Below are 15,160 nucleotides of genomic sequence, written 5' to 3'. Positions count from 1 at the left end.
ATGTTCGTATTTAAGCTTTCGTGTCTTTTCAGCTCTCCAGCACTAAGCAGGAAACGTCCCGTCTCTCTAATGGTCTCGTACGTAATGATGTTTATTTTGGACAGGATCCGGGCGCTTCGAAGTGACCCACCCACTTTTCTTAATTGGCAGCGTGCGTGCTGCCACCCCATTGGAACATCAAACAGGTTGATGACATGGTTTCTGCCATGTAATTGGTTACAATTATGAACCATAGCATTACGAAACCACAAGGTACTGACTGTCGGTGTCTTCTTTTAACACACACACACACACAGCAGTAAATACCCAGTAAATACCAGTCTGGAACAGTATTAATAAGCTTTATTTAGATGCTTCTTTTGTAATCGTTTTTCCATAGTGTTGTTTTGGTAAACATTAAACTCAACTTTTTTTCTTTGTCTCTTTTAGGAGGACGTTGGAGGAAGCCCCTCTGATGACCCAGTCTTTAAGGGAGGCTCAGAAGAAAGAGAAAATGGACAGGTATCCTAAGGTGAGACTGTAATAATCTCTGACCTTTACTCTGAATCCTTGTAGCTCAAGGCTGGTTAATGCTTTCTACCAGCGCAGAAATTTGAGGTGATTCTGTTTCATGCCTACCATTTTTATCACTGCTTTACATTGACAACGGCCATAAGCAACGAGCAAAATATTTCCTAAATTGTTCTTTTTTATCATAGCAAAAACTAACATTTGTTGTCATATAAAGAGTAAATTTACTCTACTTCATAAAAGCTAAATAATTACTTTTCTTCCTTATTTCAGTCTTTCCTTATTTCTTTGGCAGGTAAATATTATGTATATAAAATATTTGAAACAAGGCAATGCTAGAAATTAGTCAACATAAGCATTAAATAAACCTGTGGAGATATTGGGCTACAGCTGTATGTACAGTATTGTTATGAAAATATGCATACATACGTGTCTGTGTGTGTATATATATATATATACAGTATATATACTGTATATAACTCATTTATATTTGAATAAAGGCAACAAGGCAATGATAGAGAATATAGATTTACTTTATTCTGTACTGCAGTGCTGAATAAAAAGTATCTACAGTGACTGTGGGTTTAGAAACGGAACTATTTGGCCAAATGTTCACCATAATAAGTGTGAAACAAAGCCAATATAAGAACATAAACATTACCAGCACATTTACTAACAGAAAGCATTAACTCCACTCCACTCCACTCCAAACTGACACTAAATTATAATATATAACAACATTAGTGCACTTATGACACAAAAAATTACAAACAGAATAAAAAAAATTTTAAATGAAAAGTGCATGTAAAAGGAAGACTAATGATCTAATTAGCTCATGCCTGCATTAAGCACAGCCACAAATCGGGTGTGTGAAAGTCCAAACCACGATCCCCGTGCTGTTTGGGTGACCGAGTAAATATGTTTATTCATGATTTCTTCAGTCACAGAGCGGGTTTGTGTCGTGAGAACTTGTTCACTCAAGCAGGCAGAACAATAACAGATGAACGTGTGAATAAATTAAGGCACCAGCATAATTAATAATAAATCATTTGGGTTAGTCGTAATAGTGTGTTGAAAGATGACTTAGTGTGTCATCTAAGTCATCTGAATGACTTCTTAGAGTGCACTTTTTACTAGTTTCTGTTACTTTTTTCTGTTTACTGTTACTGTTTGTCAGAATAGCTGGACACCAATCAAATATCAAACAATGAATGTTTCAGACTTATTGAGAAACTTTTGCCAAAGCACAACTCCTTCAGTCATTCGGTAAAGCTTGTGGGTTTTTATTAGCTGAATTTGTGTTTAGCATTTGTATTTAATTATACCTCTGTTAATTATTCATTTCCGCTGATTATAAAACATTGTTCTTCTTCTGTGTCTGTACTTTTGATTCTCAGGTGGTGATTAGAGTCCAGTTCCCTGACAGACGAGTCCTTCAAGGCTTTTTCAGGCCACTAGAAACAGGTGGGGTTCTCTTGCTGAAACGGTCACAAATCTAAACTGCTAAACTTTGTCCAGCAGCTTGTTCAGTAGCATCATGTTCAGCCTTACGTTGCCCAAAATGTTGTTCCCTGGTTGCTAGTGGGTGTTTCTGACCTCCAGTTTACCAGTGGTCACTAAGCTTTTATCTCAGGACTGTTTGATTCCAGTCATATCACAGCGAGACTCAATCACTGACAGTTGTTGCTTCCTATGCTGTACATTGTCTTTCGGCTAGTTTTGTGTTTTTGCGTGTATTTTTTCTTCCTTGATGTGAAATTAGCAGTGTGTTTTGTGCTCGTAGTTGCTGTGCTAAGGCAGTTCGTCAGGACTCATTTACAGGATCCTGAGATCTCCTTCTACCTCTGTGAGTCAAAATACTTATTTACAGAAAACAAATTCAAATGCAAGAGATTTAGGCCGTGTTCACTTGTTATTTATTAGTGCATTTACAGTTGGGTGAGTGTGTGATTGTGTTCTTCTGTTTGGACAGTTATTGCGCCTCCCAAGACAATCTTGGACAACCCCAGTGCTACTTTCTTTCAGGTGAGAAAGTGTTTTCTTATTATAATTCCTGCTTGCTGTGTGTAGTCATGCTATACCCTCTATGTTCCTCCACTACTCATCCTGGCAACTTGATCAGACAGCAGGAAAACCCTATTCCACCTTCCTTTCCAAGTGCTCGTCCCATCTGGTAGCACCTTCGAGACCTGATCTTGGGAGCTTAAAGCTTAAGGTGGCTTTAGATCAGCATCAGATTGTCACACATTTTAATTTAGGGAATGTTGGTCATTTAAGACCCCCTCATTTTGCTTGACTGGATCACGTTATACTCTCAGAACATCTTTCATTTTGTGGCATGAATCCCACAAGGTGGGCGAAACATGGCTTTATGATTTGATGGGGTTACATTTGGGCAGCGCTCGGCCAGAATGCTGTTGGGCTTTAGTCAGATGTGGAATCAAAACTTGCTCAAAAACTAGGTCAAGTTTAACAGTTCAGGTCACTCTACCTTTTCTTTCGGCATGTGGAAGTACACACGGTCACTCGTAGTCAGCTGTGAGTTCCACTGGACTTAGTTAGCATCAGAGGCTTAGTGGACCAGAAGGGAATGGGGGATAGAGGAAAAAACAAGCGGATAGCAGGGACAGCAGGCTGTGTTGAGGTATCTTTCGTCTCTGTTCAAAGGGAAAGGGCCGGAATGTTCTTCGAGTTTGCCCTGACCTCAGCTGGCTTTCATTGAACCAGGTGGAAACTGGCATATGGGCAGCGCTTTGAACTTCAGAACTCTTTCACTCTTGCCTTTTTATGGGGCTGCTTGTGGGACAGTCAGTGATCTCAAAGTCCTGATGTTGAGGACTGGTTTGAATTTGGCTTATATTTGTTAAATACTGTTTGATCTTTCATTTATATCTGTTTCATTCTGTTCAAGTAGTGATGCCATGTAGAAAAGCATCTCGCTGTCTCACTCCTCTTCATTTCTAGTTCTCTCTGACATGCTGACCACCATCATGCACTTAAAGTGTAGCGAGAAGAGCTGCAGTCTGTGATGCCTCCACCCCACCCAATTTCAATATTCTTAACGAAAAGAGGGCGGCACGGTGGCTCAGTGGGTAGCACGGTCACCTCACAGCAAGAAGGTCCTGGGTTTGATTCCCAGGTGGAGCAGTTCAGGTCCTTTCTGTGTGGAGTTTGCATGTTCTCCCCATGTCCCCGTGGGTTTCCTCTGGGAGCTCCGGTTTCCTCCTACAGTCCAACGACGAGCAAGTGAGGTGAACTGGAGATACAAAATTGTCCATGACTGTATTTGACATTAAAAACTTGAGCTGATGAATCTTGTGTAACCAGTAACTACCGTTTCTGTCATGAATGTAACCAAAGTGTGTAAAACATGACATTAAAATCCTAATAAAAAAATAATAAATTCTTAACGAAAGGCTATTTTGAAACTAATGGACTACCAGTGCATGGTGGTCACTCATGGAAATCACCTGCAATATAGACCAACGGTTCATTCATGATGTAAGGGCAGTGGTAGCTCATCCAGGAAAGCTTTAATGCATCTTGACAGCGTCTCCGGTCCTGCACTAATAGGATGAAACAAAAGCGAAAAATATTCCCTTTCATTTGTGTTATGATGTCAGTCCTAAATCCTAAATCCTACTGTGATAGGATGTGGTTTACGTCACTGACATACTTGTCAAGTCACATGCAGGCATTGTTATCCTAGAAGGTACTACTCCCATTAAAAAAAGAAACGTTCCATTATAATGATCAGGTGATAAGAGAATCGATTCGAAGGCCCTAGGACCCCAGAGCTGTGTGGCATCAGCATTACCAGCTTACCATGTGCAATTGTACCACAAGTTATTTTTTTATAGTTACTCATGGCCCAAATGCTCTCTGTACATACAGTTATAAATACACACACACAATTACACACTCATGCATAGTTTAGGGTCTCTGTTCTTTTTTTAAGTAAAATTCGGAAACGGCAGACTGCCCCAGGAGTCACATACTTACCCCATTCCGGCCACTACAAGTGCGTCCCACAGAGCGTCCCCCCACAAACACACGCAGTCCGAGAAGCATCAAACACCAGCCGACACCAGAAAATTGCAATGGCACGAGAGCGCTAGGCAACCACAGGGCATTCGCGTTCCCGTCTTTTTCTCTGTGTGTGTGTGTGTGTGTGTGTGTGTGTGTGTTTGAGTCTGTGTGTGTTTGAGTCTGTGTACCCAGATGGGATAAAGCCTTACTTCTTTGGTGGTGATCTCTTTTTGTTTAATTACAGGGAATAAAGAAGGAAATTCTTCCCTTCATTGTGTATTTTCTGTCTCTTGTTTGCATCTTTTGAGAGACTGGAGCCTGCTTTGTAGTGTCCCAAAGCGTCTGATGCGCTGCTTATGTGTCCAGAGAGACATGCAACTCTTTGGACTGCATTTTTTGCCTGGGACTAATGCCTAAAAAACCTTATTTTAAGAAAAATCTAAATTACATTTACATTTTCAGCATTTAGCAGATGCTTTTATCCAAAGCAACTTACAGTACTGTGACAGTATATTGACTAAACAATTGAGGGATAAGGGCCTTGCTCAAGGGCCCAACAGTGGCCATCTGGCAGTGATGGGGCTTGAACCAGCGACCTTTCAATTACTAGTCCAGTACCTTAACCACTAGGCTACTGCTGCCCAAAATGATTTGAAATTGAATACAGTTAACTTGACCCATCAAACCCCTGCTGCCGTCTGTGGGACGCTTCATTATGCCAACTTTAAAGAGCCACCTTGTCTCGGTAAACAACTTAATTACAATATATAAGCGCGTTTAACAGACACATTTATTATAGATTTCAGAATTTTACTGTTATCTGGCAACCCGGTCAGTATGTGATGCTGGATGAACATTAAATGTCTTTCTAAATGTGGCTTGACATTTTCAAAGCGAAGTTAAATATCTTAAGTGTAAAATCATCATTTCAAACCCACAATAATACAAAGCACAATAAAATAAAAGCACACAACGGCTGAGACTGTAAATGACGGTCATCAGTAGCTAATAACCTAGTAATCAATTGACATGGCTAACATACTCAACTCAGACAACATACTAAATAGAAAATATGTTTAGTATAGGGCAGTGCAATGGCACAGTGGTCTATTACGCCTATTTTGCTAGCCCACCGAGATCCAGGTTCAAATCTTAGCAGATGCTATCGACCGGTTGGCCGCTTACACAGACATGATTTGCCAATTCCATGTGAACGAACCCTAATCTGCATAGCATCATGAACTGTTCAGATCCAGGAAATATTCACTCTTTATTCCCCAGCTCGCCATCATACTCTCTGCCTCTCACCCCTCTATTTTTGTCTCTTTTCCCTTCCGTCTCTATCTCTGTCACCCTCTATTAGGACTTAAAAGCATTAAAGGCACACAACAGAATCTTTAATCACTCTGTGTCATGTCACGGAAGGAATGTTTCCCATCACAGGCAGCCTTTGATACAACCCCCCACACTCTCCAGCCCCTCACTCCCCTCGGCTCTTCAGAGGCAAGGCATCCACCGCTTTGTGGGGACAGAATGCCTGGTAGCCCATTTAAACGCATTGTTTTCCCCCTCAAAGAGCCCTAATAATAGCAATTAGGACACAGCTATGCCCGTTATAGAGCCAGCTACAATGCTTGTGTATTTGTGTGTTTGTGTATTTATGTGTGTGTGTGAGAAAAAGATTTACAATAAATAATGTTGCCGTAAACTTTGTAAAATATTTTAGTGGACGAGTGGTGACAGCGTCGGAGCTGAAGTATTAAAGAAGTCGTATCGAACTCTTTGGAACAAACACTTGACATGTCAATGGAGAAAAAAACTTTATTATGAAATGTGACAGGCGACAGTTTTTGATTATCAGGTGATGTGATAAATGTTGATAATAATAGGGTTTGGTGGAATCTGTCTAGCAAATTTTTTTAATACAGAAAATGTGCACTTAGTAAAACTTAACCAAACAGAATAAACCTGATTTCTGGGTAAGTTGATGTATTTTTTAATTAAACAGTTGAAAAAGTATCACTTTTGTTTATTTAGATTAAAAATAACTAGCTAAGCCCAGGTGACACAGCAGGATATTCTGCTAGCACACCAGCGCTGAGATTCTAAACTCCTCGGTTTGAAACTCGGCGTTGCCACCGGTCGGCCTGCAGCAAACTCTAATTGGCTACCGTGTCTGCTAGGGTGGGATGACCGGACTATGTGGGTGGGGTCTTCAAACACTGTGCAAGGACCCTGATTAGCAGATAGAGGCGCCTGTGCAGTAAGCATGGGTGAAAAGAAAGGGTCCGCTAAGGACTGCACATTCGTCGGATGGGGCGTGAGCAGGAAATATACCCTCCTTAGCCTCCTTAGCCGGGACAACGATGCTGCTCCTGTCAGATGTGACGGGTCTGGAGTAATTGCAACGACAAGAAATCACTACAGACTTTATTGAAGACTAGAGCGGATAACAACTCTATTATTATTTAATTGTTTATTTATCTATTTATTACCACTGTATGACTTTTAGATCATTCAATTCTGTGTTTGTATGATTTGTGTAAATCGTGTATTTATTTAAAGTATCCTCCAGACCACCCAAGAAGGACGGGCCCTGTTGAGTCTGGTTCCTCTCAAGGTTTCTTCCTGTAATTTTCAGGGAGTTTTTCCTTGCCACAGTCGCCCTCGGCTTGCTCAACAGGGGTTTTTGTATCTGTTGGTCCTGGATTTTGTAAAGTTGCTTTGAGACAATGTATATTGTAAAAAGCGCTATATAAATAAAGTTGACTTGACTTGACTTGACTCCTGGAATGCAATCAGGGATCCCCAGCAGCGGAAGATAAATTGACTATGCTAAATTGGGAGACAAATGGGAGAAAATGCTTAAATAAATAGGGGGAAAATACCTAGCTAGCAAGTTTAGCAGGTTAGCTGGTTTCTTAAAATTTTTTGATTAAATTACAAGCATCTCGTTTATATGATTCGGCTGACTATAAACTATAAACGTTTCACTAATTGTGTAAAACTGCTATTTGAAATATTCAGCAAAACTGTTGTTGTGTCTCCTCACTCAGGCCAACCTCTTCCCTGCTGCTCTAGTGTACTTCGGCTCGGACGTGAAGACAGGTTGGTACACAAAGCCCCCTCAAACCAGAGGGTCACGTTGGCATATATAGAACAAAAACTAGATACCACTGTTCTGTAATTTGTAATGAGTTACTGGTGACTGCGTCTCTCCAGATGCACTTCCTTATGTGTTTTAAAGCTGCCATAACATAATGGACTTTTAGGTGCCATGATCATTAAAATGCACACACTAAACTTGTTTGTGTGTGTGTTGTGTGTGTGTGTGTGTGTGTGTGTGTGTGTGTGTGTGTGTGTGTGTGTGTGTGTGTGTGTGTGTGTGAGACAGAGTGCTTTTTGCGCAGTGATCTTGTGGACAGCACCGTCTCTGCTCTGCAGGCTGATGAACTCATCGCTGGGTACAGTATCCTTCTCCATCTCTGTCCAGCTCTGTCTGTTCACACTCGTTCAACCTTTCTGCACTCTGAACCTGAGCGCCTCAAAGCCACATTTTAAATGCATTTTCTTACCCCAGTTGATGTAAAACATCCGTTTGGAGTGTGTAGCTTTAGCACTTTATTGAGATCAGCAGTGGTGAGATCAGATCAAGGTCGGAGCTGATGTTTACATGTTTGTCACTATAGGGCAGCACTGGGTATAAAATTGAGTCTGGCGAGTGTCTTTGCTCTCTTTCGGTTATATAAAAGCTACTTTGCTTGCGAAAATGAACGTTGTAAAATAGAGAGTTGCTTGATTGTTCAACACCAGTTCTAAGTGATAGATGGAGGCGTGTTGGAGAGACTTACAATGCCAGATTTACAGTGCCTCGTGCTGGTGAAAAGATGCAGTTGGCTACTGCACACGTGGCGGAGGGGTGTGTGATAGTCACGGCTCTCCTCGGTCGGGAGTAGAGGTCAGCATGGAAGGAAAACTGGGAAAGGGGGGATGCCAAAAAAAGGAAAATCGATGATATACACTAAATATTAAATTGGACATACGAATTACTGATCATGGGCGAGGGCACCCTACACTGTGAAACCTGTCAAACCCCCCTCACAGTCAAACTCTTGCTAATAGATCACACCATATACCACGAAAGGTGCCGACTTTGCTTAGCTCCAATAGTAAAGGACATCTTTACCCACAGTAAATCTAGAACACCGCTCAAATTCCTGACAATATCAGGACTAAAAACACCCCATGACACCCCATAACAGTACCCACCAAAACCAATGTCCTAGCATTTAAGCATCCACTAACTAACTAACTTCAGCAAGTCATTACTGGCTGATCTTTGTTGATCCGCTGAATTTGGAATAACAATTAAATTGTGTATATATTACCTTTAGTCTGTTAGGAGAGGAAACCAGTCTCGTCCACAGCACACACACACACACACACCATTATCTGTTACAGTTTCAAAATAAACTTATATAATAGCCCCAGTGACTATTTCACCCTCATCACTGTACAGTGGCTGTTTTTTTCTGGGAGGATAGTCATTGGCCTGGCTGGAATGCCTTTGAGGTTCAGTCCAAATGGGAGTGTGCCACTGAAACCGCAGGTGCCCCCTCCACTCACACACACCTTCATGACCCCTATTCCGCCCTCATTTCCTTAAGCACCCCCCTCCCAAACAAACACATTCCCCGTCATCCTCTCTGTCCAAAGATAGAAGCTCATTTCCTAGTATCACTGCTTCATCACACAAGTACAAGTGTTCCCTCCCTCCCACCTGTCTCATTCAGTCTTTTATCAGGGCGTACGTACACCCCTCCCGGGAGTTCGCTTCAAAGGGGATGCCATTTCCTGCTGATGCCTTGCATGCCATGTCAGTGTGATGACTCAATCCAGAGATCAGACTTACTCCCTGTCACGCATTCGTAGCATTGCGAGCGTTGCTGCAGACGCTCCTCTCTGCACGGAGGTATTGTTTTTAATCCAAAGGTCACTCGATACGGCTAGAGCATAAATAAACCACTCTGACCGAATACTCGAAATGTACCTCGTCCTCACTTGTAAATTCGGTTGTGTAGAAACTACACAACAATCTAATTTACCTTTGTGGCTTGACCTCTTAATTTCTATATTGACTATAACAGGGGATTTTTTTTCACCCATGGAACAGTGGTCTGCCATGAATTTGAAGCTGCTGGAACGGGGATGACAGTGTCGGCATTTCAGCAAGCTTTATGTCACTGTATGCTTGAAGGCTTTTGTGCTGTTGTGCAAAAAAAGAAGGACCTGCTCCAGAATTGTCACCTGAATGCTTGATTGATGTTTGTTACTGCTGACATAGACAACACAGCCTTTAAGCTCATGACATTGTACATTTATGTCATTTACCAGACCCTTTTGAATACAATTTGAGTAATTTAGGGTTAAGGAACTTGCTCAGGGGCCCAACAAAGGCAACCTGGTGGTGGGGCAATATTGGCAATCTTCTGATTACTAGTTCAGTACCTTAACCACTAAGCTATCACTGCCAGTGATTACTAGTCCAGTACTTTAACCAATAAGCTACCACAGCCAGTGATTACTAGTCCAGTACTTCAACCACTAAGCTATCACTGCCAGTGATTACTAGTCCAGTACCTTAACCAGAAAAGCTACCACTGTCAGTGATTACTAGTCCAGTACTTTAACCACTAAGCTACCACAGCCAGTGATTACTAGTCCAGTACTTTAACCACTAAGCTATCACTGCCAGTGATTACTAGTCCAGTACCTTAACCAGAAAAGCTACCACTGTCAGTGATTACTAGTCCAGTACCTTAACCACTAAGCTACCACTGCAAGTGATTACTAGTCCAGTACCTAAACCACAAAAGCTACCACTGCCAGTGATTACTAGATTAGTACCTTAACCACTAAGCTACCACTGTCAGTGATTACTAGTCCAGTACCTTAACCACTAAGCTACCACTGGCAGTGATTACTAGTCCAGTACCTTAACCACAAAAGCTACCACTGGCAGTGATTACTAGATTAGTACCTTAACCACTAAGCTACCACTGTCAGTGATTACTAGTCCAGTACCTTAACCACTAAGCTACCACTGGCAGTGATTACTAGTCCAGTACCTTAACCACTAAGCTACCACTGCCAGTGATTACTAGATTAGTACCTTAACCACTAAGCTACCACTGCCAGTGATTACTAGTCCAGTACCTTAACCACTGAGCTACCACTGCCAGTGATTACTAGTCCAGTACCTTAACCACTGAGCTACCACTGCCAGTGATTACTAGTCCAGTACCTTAACCACTGAGCTACCACTGCCAGTGATTACTAGTCCAGTACCTTAACCACTGAGCTACCACTGCCAGTGATTACTAGTCCAGTACCTTAACCACTGAGCTACCACTGCCAGTGATTACTAGTCCAGTACCTTAACCACTGAGCTACCACTGCCAGTGCTGACACACCCAGTGTTTTTTAATTAATAATGATCATTTTATTCTCCATAAATTAAAGGGTCACGTTAAGCTTATTATACTCTTCCTCTAATACGCTTCATAAAGACAGTCGGATTCTCGATGTGCAATAGAGATGGAGCAGCACTCGAAACCTTTTCCACATTTCAGCGTCTCCTCCCCGAGTCAGCTCGACATCCAGAGATGGACATTGTTATTAGTGCACGTGGGCTGTGACCTCTGAGGTATTCAGTGTTCTGTTCAACATGAGCCTCCTCCTCTCTGAAGGGGGTTATGGATGTTGGTACAGAAGCAGCAGGTGGCTGGTGTCCCGCTCTGCGGAAATGCTTGTAGCCGGAAAGATTAAGATGTTTGTGCTGGAGAGGTTCTACACAGGAAGCTTCTAATAACAGTGGTCATGACCTTTCACCTTTTTACTCTCTTCTCCTTTACATGAAAGCCGGGAGAGAGGCTGAGTTAACTCTCCAGTGCACACACACACACACACACACACTCGCACACGCACACGCTCCTTAAATCCATCCTCAAGCCTGAAAGAACTTTACTCAAACCAAATGATCAGTACTTGTTGTGTTAAGAGTTCTTTTCCCCTCTTTTCTTCCTATTGCTTTTTAAATGTTTGATATCCTCTCCTTTCATCTTTTTCTCCATTTAATCTGTTCCCGTTATCCCCCCCTCTCTTGTTTAGCTGTATGCCTCGGTCTCCACATCCATCCTCCGGCTCACTGCCCCCTAACGAGGCCTTCTTACATGACACGGAGTCTAACGAAGCCTCGAGGAATCAGCATGGATCCAGACAGGAACCCACCGACCCTGAGCAGAGCCAAGTCCCGAAACCTGCCCGGACCGACCCTGCAAAGGTGCCCAAGTGGCTCAAACTACCCGGTGTGTTTTCTTTTTATTACTGAGCAATACAAAGGATTTGTTAACAACGTAACATATTTTAGAACAGCAACAACACATTGTTAGTGGGGTGAACAGGTGTGCCACAGTTCCTTATATATTGGGACACCCTAAACAAATTAAATAAGTCTTACATATAGCTTAAATGCATGTCTAAAAGACCCTGTTTGCACCTGCTCATTTCATGCACCGTATATCTAAACCACATTCTGTTAAAATTTTGAACATGTGTATTTCCATCTGTCTCTGGTTAGTAAATTAAAATCTGATGCTACGTTATGATATGCAAAACTCTCTTAAATGCTGCAGTATGAACATGACCGTGTCCGTAAGCCTTTCTCAGTAAATTAAATAATTTTGTGCACTGTTAAGGACGAAGTAGGAAGATACACCGATCAGCCATAACATTATAACCACCTCCTTGTTTCTACTCTCACTGTCCATTTTATCAGCTTCACTTACCATATAGAAGCACTTTGTAGTTCTACAATTACTGACTGCATGCTTTGTTAGCCCCCTTTCACCCTGTTCTTTAATGGTCAGGACTCTCCTAGCACCACCACAGAGCAGGTGTTATTTAGGTGGTGGATCATTCTCAGCACTGCAGTGACACTGACATGGTGGTGGTGTGTTAGTGTGTGTTGTGTTGGTATGAGTGGTTCAGACACAGCAGTGCTGCTGGAGTTTTTAAACACTGTGTCCATTCACTGTCCACTCTATTAGACACGCCTACCTGGTTGGTCCACCTTGTAGATGTAAAGTCGGAGACGATCGCTCGTCTATTGCTGCTTTTTAAGTCGGTCATCTTCTAGACCTTCATCAGTGGTGCGCTGTTGGCTGGATATTTTTGGTTGGTGGACTATTCTCAGTCCAGCAGTGACAGTGAGGTGTTTAAAAACTCCAGCAGCGCTGCTGTGTCTGATCCACTCATACCAGCACAACACACACTAACACACCACCACCATGTCAGTGTCACTGCAGTGCTGAGAATGATCCACCACCCAAATAATACCTGCTCTGTGGTGGTCCTGTGGGGGTCCTGGCCATTGAAGAACAGCATGAAAGGGGGTTAACAACGCATGCAAAGAAACAGATGGACTACAGTCAGTAATTGTAGAACTACAAAGTGCTTCTGTATGGTAAGTGGAGCTGATGAAGTGGACAGTGAGTGCAGAAACAAGGAGGTGGTTTTAATGTTATGGTTGATCAGTGTAAACGTCTGTTTGACTTGCTATATTATTTGAGCCTCTGTAGTTGTCTGTGGATGTAGGACAGAGCTGCATAGCTCAGACTGGACAAACGGACAGGAAGCAAGTCCAAAAAAAGTTGAGAACCCATCTACACAGAAGAAAAACTGTTGGGTCCATCCAGTTCCAATTGTCCAGCAGTAGTAATCTATAACAGACCCTCAAAATTCTTCTCTAACTGAAAGCACTTAAACCGGACGCTTTACTGCTCGAGATAAGACCTTCAAAGACAAAACCCTTTTTTTAAACATTGCTCTTTTCCTTCATGGCATCTTCCAGTAACAGTCCCCAGTCTGGGCCACATGAAGCAGTCCGGGGCCTCTTTTCCATCTGTTGTGTGCTATGCTGTGGTCACGGTGGCGCTCCGTCAATGATCCGTTCTGTGTTCTCATGTCTTTTATTGTGCTTTATTGTGTTTTTCTGGGGGATTCTCACACGCAGTGCAGCCCTTTTGTCTTTAGGGACGGAAAAAACACAAAGACTAGAAAGAATCTCTTGGAAGTTGGAAATGGTTAACAGTTGTATTGGCGTGACCAGTTCCCCATATGTTTTTAGACACCATGTCCTGTCACCGGGTTCTGATATGAAGATGCTATGAGGGTGTCTGTTCGTTCCACTGGAGTGCAAGTGTCAAACAGAGCGTCTGTTAGACTGGAGGAGCTGAAAATAGAAAACATGGAGCAGGAAAGGAATATGTTATTCAGTTTTGTGCTTAATTAGTAATCACAGTGAGCTTTATTTAGATTTATTTATTATTAGGATTTTAACACCATGTTTTACACACTTTGGTTACATTCATAACACAACAGGTAATTACTGGTTACACAAGATTCATCAGTTTAAGTCTTTAATATCAAACACAGTCCTGGTTTTGATTCCAAGGTGGAGCGGTCCGGGTCCTTTCTGTGTGGAGTTTGCATGTTCTCCCCGTGTCTGTGTGGATTTCCTCCGGGAGCTGTTACTGTGTGTGAACTGATGAGTCTTGTGTAACGAGTAACTACCTTTTCTGTCATGAATGTAAACGAAGTGTAAAATATGACGTTAAAATCCTGATAAAACAAACAAAACATGTGTACAGTATAATGAAATTCTTCTTTCACATAGCCCAGCTTGTTTGGAAGTCAGGGTCAGAGCGCAGGGTCAGCCATTGTACGGCACCCTTGGAGCCGAGAGGGTTAAGGGCCCAACAGTGGTTGCGTGGCCGGAATTCAAACCCAGCCTTCTAGCTTGTAACCCACAGCTTTACCCACCAGGCTATTACTGTCCCTCACTAAATCCAACATTTATTTTATTTTTTGTCATGTTGTGGGAAACCAGTTTGCGAATGAAGTATTTTTAAGGTCTTAGATGGTTCCATTACTACTCGGCTGGTCGACTACTCATCCATTTTACTACGTCAACCATCTTACATATTTTTTTCTTTCTTTTTTAGGAAAGAAGTGACAACTGTGGAGTCACTAGAAAACGTCTCAGAAAGGAGCTGAAGATATGAAGAGATGATTCCTGGACAGCAATGACAAAACTAATGACAAAAAATGTAATGCTAATGGCACAATGTGAGTTCATGCAAAACCAAACCAGTAATTTCAGAACGACCCATGAGATGTTTTTTCATTAAATCAGAAATGCTCTTACTGGCAGTGATTATGATTTCTTTCCTTCCTGAAAGTAAACGTACACTATATAGAGAAAAGTATTGGCACACCCATGCAAATCTCTCAGCCACAACAACTGTATTCGATCAACTATATGGATGAAGTTAGTTAACAGTTTAGCTCTATAACAACATGAAGAAAAGCTCTGATTAAAGAACCTCCAGTGTCCTGCACAGAGCCCTGACCTCAGCCCAGTGGCTTAACTAGGAGCTCATGGACCCCAGTGCAAAAAAAAAAAAAAAAAAGATTTTTGGGCCCCCTCAACAAATGTCATATACTGTGTATGTATATATATATATATATATATATATATATATATATATATATATATATA

At 41.9% G+C, this 15,160-nt stretch overlaps 1 protein-coding gene across 1 annotated transcript in view; it reads left to right on the top strand.

The window, feature by feature from the left end:
* Nucleotides 1-14,805, top strand: part of aspscr1 (ASPSCR1 tether for SLC2A4, UBX domain containing) — a 31,840-nt gene extending 17,035 nt beyond the window's left edge. Inside the window, exons 10-17 of the mRNA XM_063013214.1 lie at nt 430-511; nt 1,908-1,974; nt 2,294-2,356; nt 2,483-2,535; nt 7,596-7,647; nt 7,934-8,003; nt 11,710-11,906; nt 14,604-14,805. Of these exons, the coding sequence (XP_062869284.1) occupies nt 430-511; nt 1,908-1,974; nt 2,294-2,356; nt 2,483-2,535; nt 7,596-7,647; nt 7,934-8,003; nt 11,710-11,906; nt 14,604-14,614 (595 nt within the window). The 3' untranslated portion in view covers nt 14,615-14,805. The remainder of the gene's footprint in view (nt 1-429; nt 512-1,907; nt 1,975-2,293; nt 2,357-2,482; nt 2,536-7,595; nt 7,648-7,933; nt 8,004-11,709; nt 11,907-14,603) is intronic.
* Nucleotides 14,806-15,160: the final 355 nt, after the last annotated feature.

This window comes from Trichomycterus rosablanca, chromosome 17, assembly GCF_030014385.1.
Source record: "Trichomycterus rosablanca isolate fTriRos1 chromosome 17, fTriRos1.hap1, whole genome shotgun sequence".
Taxonomy (NCBI): Eukaryota; Metazoa; Chordata; class Actinopteri; order Siluriformes; family Trichomycteridae; genus Trichomycterus; species Trichomycterus rosablanca.
Note: the sequence above shows the minus strand (reverse complement) of the source record. Positions and strands in the feature narration are given on the sequence as shown.